The sequence below is a fragment of the Manacus candei genome, unplaced genomic scaffold (assembly GCF_025592945.1).
Source record: "Manacus candei isolate 608988 ecotype Guabito, Panama unplaced genomic scaffold, ASM2559294v1 h1tg000145l, whole genome shotgun sequence".
Classification (NCBI taxonomy): domain Eukaryota; kingdom Metazoa; phylum Chordata; class Aves; order Passeriformes; family Pipridae; genus Manacus; species Manacus candei.
The window spans coordinates 70,099-79,424 of record NW_026138193.1 but is presented as its reverse complement, the minus strand read 5'-3'; the positions used below and the strand labels follow the sequence as shown (position 1 = coordinate 79,424).

Here is a 9,326-nt window from a genome sequence, read left to right as displayed (position 1 = left end):
CCTTACCGGGGATGGGCGTGACCCTCCGGCAGTGGGCGGGGACTGACGGAGAATGTGGGCGTGTCCCGCGTGGGGATCGGGGGCGCGGCCAGTGCTGGGCGTGTCCCTTGCCGACACAGGAGAGGGCGTGTCCAGCGGTGGGCGTGTCCCTGTCGACACAGGAGAGGGCGTGTCCACCGGTGGGCGTGTCCCTGTCGACACAGGAGAGGGCGTGCCCAGCGGTGGGCGTGTCCCGCGGCGGCGGCTGCGGGCGGGGGGCGGGGGGGGGTCGGTGGTCGCCGCTCGGTCGCCGCTCGGTCGCCGCCGGGCCCTGTCGCGCCCTGTCGCGCCCTGTCGCGCCGGGGCCGCGGCGCCGGGCCCGGCCCCGCCCGCCATGGAGGACCCGTCGCGGCTGCTCGGGGTGACCCTCCCGCCGCCTCCTCCTCCTCCTCCTCCTCCTCCCGCCGCCGCCGCGGAGCCGCCCGCGCCGGGGCCGCACGACACGGGCGATGTCCTGCAGCAGATCATGGCCATCACCGACCAGAGCCTGGACGAGGCCCAGGCCAGGTACCGGGGCGGGGAGGGGGCTCCGGCCCCGGCCGTGACTCAGCGCGGGGGGCACCGCAGAGACCACCCCGGCAGGGGAGCGGGGGGGATTTCCCGCTATTCCCGGTGTTCCCGCTATTCCCGGTGTTCCCGCTATTCCCAGGGCGGGAGGATGCTCCCGCTGCTCACCGCGAATTCCCCGGTAACGGCGTCCGAGGGGCTGCCCCCGGGGGGTGTCAACATTCCCGGTGGGAATGGGGTTGTCCCCCCTGACACCGCTGGGAATGGGGGGAAACCCACTGGGAATAGGGGGAAACCCACTAGAAATGGGGGAAAGACACTGGGAATGGGGGGAAACCCACTAGAAATGGGGGAAAGACACTGGGAATGGGAGCAAAATCCACTGGAAATGGGGGGAAACCACTGGGAATGGGGTGAAACCACTGGGAATGGGGAAAAGGCACCGGGAACAGGGAATCTGGAGGTGTTGGGGGGTGAAGTTTGACCAGGAAGGGGGGGGGGGGCTGCAGACCCCCAGGTTTGGGGACACGGGGGGGATCCTTCATCCCTCACCCCCACCTGGAATTCCTCAATTTAACGGGAAAACCGCCCCCGGACGTCACCACCGGCCTGGCAAGGAGCGGGATCGGTGGGTTCTGCAGCCCCTGGCTGGAACCAGCTAATTACCTCCCCCTAATTAGCGGCTCCTCCACAAGGGAGGTGGTTTGGATCCCACCAAAACGGGCTTTTGGGGCCTATTCCCCCCCCATCCCTGTGCTTTTCCCGTGGTTGGGTGTTGGGGGATGTCCCAGCGTGATAAAACCGCCCGTTTCCATTAATCTGCCCCCAAAGTTTGGCCAGTTTTGGGTGTGCCGGTCGCTATCACCAAATTCCAGGGGACTGGATGGATTCACGTGAACATGAGGAGCAGCTTTGCCCTCTAAACCCTCCCAATTTGGGTTGAAATGTGGCTCTTTGGGTTCCTTTCCAAGTGTGGCTCCGTGGGGTGGCGGAACCTGAGCGGGGCACGTGTGGAACTGTCACTTTTCCCCCAAAACTTGACTTTTTTTGTCTCTTTCCTGGTGTTGTCCTCACCTGCAGCTCCCCTGGGGCATTCCAGAGGCGTGGAATATTGAGGACAATTATTGCTATTTGAGACCATTCTGAGCTTGTTGGGAGTTTTAGTTTCGAGTAGGTTGAAGGCTGAGCTTTGGTTGTTCAACTGAATCCCTTCGATATTGACCCAAAACCGCCCTCCCGCTCCAGCTGGGCCCCAAATGTTACAGCCCCTCTGGTGCATTTTCGTGGGAATTCACGGAAATACGTGGAAAAATCAGGTTTTTTGCTTTGTGGGCAGGAAGTTGGTTGGGTTTGGGGAGTTTTTACCCCGAGACGAGCCGGGTCGATGCTGCTGCGCTGCCGCATTTGTGGGGAATCCACTTCAATATTTCACACTGAAAATGTGGGTTTCGGGTGTTATTTTAACCCTTGGCGGATTTCGGGGGGTCCCACGCCGGGGATTTGGAAGATCCAAGCTGGAAACTTGCCCGGGAGTCGGGCTGGGCAGGGATGGGAGCCGGCGGGGCCGAGCCTCCCACGTGACGCCGCCGCCGCGGCCGCGGTGATTAATTATTAATTACCGCCGGGGTTTGGACCCCAACGCCGCTCGTTTTCACTCGGGGCCCGGGAATTCTCCCCGCGCTTCCCGGTTTTCCCCGCTCGGCCGAGGACAATGGGCTCCCTCCCGGAGCTCCCGAGCCTTTGTTCTCTCCCCGCCGGGCTCGGGGGGGCCGCGCTCAGCCCCGATTTGGGGGGAAATCCCGCGGTTTGGGGCTCGCCCGAGGGGCCGGAGCAGCCTCTGGGATGGGGGCGGGAGGAGAGCCTGGATTCGGGCCCTTCCCGGGGCCGAACGCTCGGGGTTTGGGTCAGAAAGGCGCCGAAACCCAGGGATTGGAATCGCGTTTGTGGATTCCAAAGGGGGGCTCGGGAGAGGCCGAAGGGACCCTTTAGGTGGGTGTCACATCCAGGGGGTCCCTCCCGCCCGTTTCCCAGGGAAGGCGACCCCGAAAACGCTGGAAAACGGTGTTTTATATAAAAAAATGTGGTGAAACTGAGCCAGAAATCTGATTTAAATATTAGTTCTGGATTGGAAAAGGGCTCGGGAGCAGCACAGGAGACTTTTTGAGGTGTGTTCCATCCAGGGGGGGTTTCCCGTTGTTTTCTGGTGAGAGTTGCCCCCAAATTACAAACTTATTCACAAATACACTTATAAACATGCCTATCTATTAAAATATATTGAATATACATTTAAAATTGCACTTTTTATAGCACCAAAGGCACGTGGTGGTTCCCAAAACTGGCCAAAACTTGGGATTTTTAAAGGCTGTGTGTTTTCAGCCCGGTTCCCTCCTGAGGAAACGAACTTTAATGACAGAAGTCACCAGGATTTTCCCATCCCTTCCTTTACTTCCCTCACTGACCTGCCATCTCCGAGCTTTTCTTGGCTTTTTTCCGTGGATTTGGGCTCATTTTCCCTCCTTTTTTCCCCCAGGAAACACGCCCTGAACTGCCACAGGATGAAACCAGCCCTGTTCAGTGTCCTGTGTGAGATCAAGGAGAAAACAGGTGTGTTGGTGCCCTTTTTCAGCCTCATTTTGCCCCAAAATCCCACGTTCTGTCCCTAATTTTCCTCCCATTTAACCCGCTCCCTGTTTTCCCTCAGGGATTTCACAAAACAAAGATGTTTTGTTTTTTTTTGTTTTTTTTTTGGCTTAATGGTCTTTTTTAAGGGTTTTTTTTGTTGATTTTTAGGCTCCTGCATGGGGGTAAAACAAAGTGTTTGGATTGTTTTTATGTGAAAAATCCATAATTTGGGGTTTGTTCCCTTTGGGGCTTTTTTGCTGGATCTCTCCAAAATCCAGAATAATGCTGCCATGGTTTTATTTTTTGTTTGTTTTTTTTTCTCTTGAAGGAATTGGGGCCAAAATTGTGGTAGGAAGAGACAAAGGTTGACAAATAACTGGTTTAGGGAGGAAAGGGGGATTTGGGAACACTGGAAAATGCAGATTCAGTGGGAAATGGGGTTGGTTCTTGGAGGAAATCGGCCCTAATAGGTCAGGTTTTGGTTCATTCCTGGCCCTAAAACAGCAGTTTGATTTATTTCTGGCCCCGATACATCAAATTTTAGTTCATTTCTGGCTGAAATATGTCGGGTTTTGGTTCATTTCTGCCCCAAAATAACCAGGTTTTCATTATTTTTGCCCAAATATGCCAGTTTTTGGCTCATTCTCCCCCTGCCGAGGCCGTTTTGATTCCCACCGGGGGGGTTTTCCACCCCCACCCCCCCATTTCTCCCCCTTTCCTGCCTTTCTGGCTCCTGGAAAAGGGAAAACGTGGAGCAGGAGCCTCGGTCTGGGCCCAGCCAGCTCCCTAATTAATGAGATGCAAAGGCACTGATTGCATTTGCATACCCGGCGAGGCCACGGCCCCTTCGCCTGGGCCGCGCTTTAATTACAGGTTAATTAGAAATGATGGGCAATTTCATTTTCCTCCCTCTTAATTATTGCCATCCCTGACGAGGATCGGCCCACGGGGGGGTTTCCTTAAAATTCCATAAAAAGGGTGGATTGGGGAGGGGTTTTGGGGATCCAGGCCCGAAGGATTTGGCACAAGGGTTTAGGAACAGTCCCTGACTGTGTCAGATTTGGTGGGTTTCTGTAAACAAATTCACTGAATTGGTAGTTTGGAGTGAAAAAACTCACTTCTCAGTTTATTAATTAATTAAAAATTGGAATTATTAGGCTGGGAGTGCCATTAATGATCCCAGAGGGGGTGGGAACCCCTTTCCAGTTCCTCGGGACTTAATGGAACCAGTGCCTGGCTTTTCACCCCCTTCCCAGCCCCACCCTGACGTGTAATTGATGATAACTAATGGCTAATTAGCATAATTAGCATAATTAGACAAGCGACATCCAATTAAGCTGCAGCTGGAGCTGCAGAGGAGCTTCAGGAGGGGTTTGGCTGCAGGTTCAGATGAGGAGGTGACACCAAAAAACCAGAATTCCCACCGAATTTCTCAGATTAAATAGAATTTTAGTTCCATAACGAGGCAGAAAAGCCACAAATTTTTGAAATCATCAACTCACCTTGGAGCCACCCCGGAGCCTCCTCCTGTTTTGGGAATTCCCATTTCCTCCCCTTCCCGTGCCCTGCAGTGCTGAGTTCCCTAATTCCCACTTTATCCCAACTCCCCTCTCCCGTCTCTCTGTCCCCGCAGTGTTGAGTATCCCAAATCCCATTTCATCCCAATTCCCCTTTTATCCCAACTCCCCTTTTATCCCAACTCCCCTTTTATCCCAACTCCCTCTCCCGTCTCTCTGTCCCTGCAGTGTTGAGTATCCCAATTCCCACTTTACCCCGTTTCCCATTTCCCATCTCTCTCTGTCCCCGCAGTGCTGAGTATCCCATTCCCATTTTATCCCCGCAGTGCTGAGTATCCCATTCCCATTTTATCCCCGCAGTGCTATCTCATTCCCATTTTACCCCTGCAGTTCTGAGTATCCCAACTCCCATTTTTTTATCCCCACAGTGTTGAGTATCCCATTTTTTTATCCCCCCAGTGCTGAGTATCCCATTTGTTTATCCCCGCAGTGCTGAGTATCCCAGTTCCCATTTTATCCCATTTTATCCCCGCAGTGCTGAGTATCCCAGTTCCCATTTTATCCCATTTTATCCCCGCAGTGCTGAGTATCCCAGTTCCCATTTTATCCCATTTTTTTATCCCCGCAGTGCTGAGTATCCGCGGTATCCAGGAGGAGGACCCGCCGGATGCTCAGCTCATGAGGCTCGATAACATGCTGCTGGCAGAGGGGGTGTCCGGGCCGGAGAAAAGAGGCCGAGGAGGAGGAGGAGGAGGAGGAGGAGGAGGAGGAGGAGGAGGAGGAGTTGGAGCGCTGGCGGGAGCAGCGGCATCAGGTGGCTGTCCCAATGACAATAGCATTGAGCACTCTGACTACAGGGCCAAGCTGTCCCAGATCCGACAGATTTACCACTCTGAGCTAGAGAAATATGAACAGGTGATCTTTCTGCATGGAAGAGTTTTTATCCTCCCAACCCAAATGACCCTTTGCCCCCTCCCCTCCCCTCCCCTTTGCCGTGGGCTCCGAGGCCAGGACAGGGACAGGCTGGACTCTGGAAAGGCCGAGCTGGAGGGAGTGCACCTCAAATAGAGAGCAGGGCCGGCTCGTACCTGTGTGGAGTTTTGTAAAAGAGTAGAATCCAGCTGAAGAGACTCCTCTGGAGCTTTGGGGGGGCTCTGGCGCCGGGGCAGCGAGTGCAGGGGCTGCCGCCACAAATCCCTGTGTCCCCAGGCCTGCAGCGAGTTCACCACGCACGTGATGAACCTGCTGCGGGAGCAGAGCCGGACCAGGCCCATCTCCCCCAAGGAGATCGAGCGCATGGTGAGCATCATCCACGGCAAGTTCAGCACCATCCAGATGCAGCTGAAGCAGAGCACCTGCGAGGCCGTCATGATCCTGCGCTCCCGCTTCCTGGACGCCAGGTACGGCCCGGGCCTGGGGGAGAGAGTGGGAATGTGAGACAGAAATGTCCTTATTCCACAGTGTAACTGCTGGGGCAGGGCAGAGATTGGGAATCTGAGATAGAAATGGACTCATTCCACAGTATAACTGCTGGGGTACGGCCCGGGCCCTGTGGGAGAGAGTGGGAATGTGAGATACAAAGGTATTTATTCCACAGTGTAACTGCTGGGGTACGGCCAGGCCCTGTGGGAGAGAGTGGGAATGTGAGATACAAATGGACTCATTCCACAGTGTAACTGCTGGGGTACGGCCCGGGCCCTGTGGGAGAGAGTGGGAATGTGAGATACAAATGGACTTATTCCACAGTGTAACTGCTGGGGCAGGGCCACAGTCCCGGGCCCTGTGGGCAGAGATGGTATTTTGGCGTGAATAAATTTAATTTTAGTTCAATTAACAAAACCTTCATCCCCTCGATCCCCCCGTTCTCCTCCCGACTAAAGGTGTTTCAGAGGGAAAAAAGGCCACCAGACGCCCCAGCAGGTCCCTTAAAACCCCATTCAACAGAAATGACTCCTTTGTTCTTTGGTTTTTTAGGCGTAAACGGCGCAATTTCAGCAAACAGGCCACGGAAGTGCTGAATGAGTATTTTTACTCACACCTGAGCAACCCCTACCCCAGTGAAGAGGCCAAAGAGGAGCTCGCCAAGAAAGGGGGCATCACCGTGTCCCAGGTGGGAGCAGCTTTCCCCGAGTGCAAGGCACCTTTTTTCCCCCTCAGACAGTAATTTGATCATTTTTTATCATTTTTTAGCAGCAGGTTTTAGTTATTGGCCCTTAAACTGAGACAGGCTCCGGTTTAAACAGGGTTTAATCTTGGCTATTTCTTGCTCGAAGCCTTGTTTCAAACCCCCCTTGGCTGGAAAATCCCAAATGTTGTGGAAAAGGGACTGTTTTGCCCCAGTGCTCAGCCCAGGCTGTGTCTCCGCCAGGTTTCCAACTGGTTTGGGAACAAAAGAATCCGCTACAAGAAGAACATGGGGAAGTTCCAGGAAGAAGCCAATATTTACGCTGCCAAAACCGCCGTGGACGCGACCAACGTGGTGGCCCAGGGCAACCAGGGCAACTCCCCCTCGACGCCGAACTCGGGTGAGCCAGGGCTGCCAAATCCCAGTTATCCCTCCTGAGAACCCCAGTTATCCCTCCTGAGAACCCCACTTATCCCTCCTGAGAATCCCAATTATCCCTCCTGAGAACCCCAGTTATCCCTCCTGAGAACCCCAATTATCCCTCCTGAGAATCCCACTTATCCCTCCTGAGAATCCCAGTTATTCCTCCTGAGAACCCCAATTATCCCTCCTGATAATCAACAACGTGGAATTCTGCCCCTTGACACCACAGTGGGATTTGTTTTTCTCTCCGACTCACGTGGGACTCGTTGAAGAACCATTTTTGGTGGGTTGGTTGCTCATAAAAACTGATTTTTTTTTTTAATAAAAATTCCTTTATTTGTTTTTTTCCCCCCCAGCTTCCTCTGGCTCTTTTAAGATGACCAGCTCTGGGGATTCCTTTATAAACCTGCAGTCACTGACCTCCTACCAGAGCTCTCCTGTGGGAGCCAATGTGCAGTCCCAGGTCAGTAAGGGAAACAAAAATAGGGACTTTCAGCATGGAGAAAAATGGGAAAATCCCAGATTTCTGTCCTTGATTCGGGATGAATCAATTCATTCATGTAAAATTAACTGAGACCCAAATTAACAGCTCAGTTGCCAGCAAAACCAGAGAGTTCTTCTGGAAATTCTTATGGAAATTCTAATTCTTGTTCTTAAATCCTTACTCTCCCTTAAAGCCTCAACTTGAAATCCTTCATGAAATTCTTGTTCTCAAGTTCTTCATCTAAAATCCTTCTCCTAAAATTCCTCTCACTGAAACCCTCACTTAAAGTTACCACTGAAGTTCTTCCTTCTTTTTTTCCTTATTTAAATCCTACATAAATTATTATTCCCGTTGAAATTCTTACTGAAAAGAATCCCGTTTAAGGACCCTTTTTTCCCCTTTTCTGCCCCACTCTGTGGGGTTTGCAGATGGATTCCCTGCACCACGTCATCCACCAGACGGGCAGGTACGACCCGCTCGTGGGGACCCCCCTGTACACGACGCAGCGCCTCGACGTAAGATGGGCTTTTGTTCCCCAGCCCCCCGATCCTGCCCCACCTTTAATGGAGCTGGCTGTGAATTCTGTGTTTTAATGTCCTGCAGGCCAACGGCAGCTGGCAGGACCCCACCACCCCCTCATCCATCACCTCACCTGCCGGAGACCCGGGCAGCGTCAACTCCGACGCCTCTAATTAAGTTTTTAGGACCTACTGATGAGAGGAGAGAGGTCATTAGTGTAATTAGTCAATGTTGCTCTTTTGCCAATATAATTGTTGACTCACAATTAATTACCTCAGAACAAACCAATAGATTGTGATTGCAGCGACACCTCTACCTCTCACCGCTGAGTTCTTCACCCCATCGGGACCTGAAATTGTTTTAAAGCAACTTCATTTCCCTCACCAAATTCAGTTTTTTTTAATAAAAAAACGTGGATTTTACGGTAAGAACCTGAAAAAAAAGAAGTGTCTCTTGGAACTTGGCGTTTTGTCTCCAGCTTTACAGCTGAAGAAAATCGATTTATTTTCATTTCTGTCAGGTTTTTTACGCTGGGATTTCCGTTCTAGGTGAATAGTTACTGACAGTTAAACCCCCGTATTGTAATTGTATGTTCTCTGTATTGTAATTTTGTATAGGAAATTCAGCTTTTCTTAACTGATTTAGCGAATTAATCAGAACGTCGCTTTACCAAACCTCTCACTGGACGTCGCTCGTGGGTCGGACCTTCCATCGGTGTCATTTAACATTGGAAAATTTAATGGCTTTACTTTTTCCGGTGAAAAAGTGGAAAAAAAAAAGAAAGAAAAAGCCCCCGACCACCACAAACCAGCCGAACCATGGGATTTCCCCCTGGATACAAGGGGGGTTTGTGCATTTGCTGTTAACAGTCCGCCCCTTTCAGCTGAGATTTTATCAAAGATAATAAACTTCCAAAGCCTTTTTTTTTTTCTTTTTTCCACTTTTTTTCCTGATTTTTTTCTCTCGGGTTTGAGGGGCTGGGGAGGGGGGGGGAGAGGGAGGCGGAGGTTTGTGAGGTGGGAAGAGCATGAGGGGCAGGAAAAGAGAGGGAAAGGCATGAGGTGGGAAGAGCGTGAGGGGCAGGAAGGGC

General features: G+C 52.4%; 1 protein-coding gene across 2 annotated transcripts; it reads left to right on the top strand.

The window, feature by feature from the left end:
* The first annotated feature begins 358 nt into the window (after window positions 1–358).
* On the top strand, window positions 359–9,158 carry LOC127462926 (pre-B-cell leukemia transcription factor 4-like). 2 transcript variants are annotated; one of them, XM_051771853.1, is made up of 9 exons: window positions 359–546; window positions 3,077–3,150; window positions 5,314–5,600; window positions 5,970–6,085; window positions 6,660–6,795; window positions 7,054–7,210; window positions 7,590–7,696; window positions 8,146–8,232; window positions 8,321–9,158. In XM_051771853.1, the coding sequence occupies exons 1-9, from the start codon at window positions 374–376 to the stop codon at window positions 8,411–8,413; spliced, it is 1,230 nt and encodes a 409-aa protein (XP_051627813.1). In that variant the 5' UTR covers window positions 359–373; the 3' UTR covers window positions 8,414–9,158. The 2 variants fall into 2 exon arrangements, with proteins under 2 accessions (XP_051627813.1, XP_051627812.1); XM_051771852.1 differs by having other exon boundaries at window positions 5,895–6,085.
* The last annotated feature ends 168 nt before the right edge of the window (window positions 9,159–9,326 follow it).

What these genes read in the sequence shown, in the direction of transcription:
- LOC127462926 (XM_051771852.1), top strand. Translation starts at nt 374, where the DNA reads ATGGAGGACCCGTCGCGGCTGCTCGGGGTGACCCTCCCGCCGCCTCCT. An exon ending in AGCTAGAGAAATATGAACAG is followed by an intron (nt 5,601 to 5,894) that starts GTGATCTTTCTG and finishes CTGTGTCCCCAG; the next exon opens with GCCTGCAGCGAGTTCACCAC. An exon ending in CCCCTCGACGCCGAACTCGG is followed by an intron (nt 7,211 to 7,589) that starts GTGAGCCAGGGC and finishes TTTCCCCCCCAG; the next exon opens with CTTCCTCTGGCTCTTTTAAG.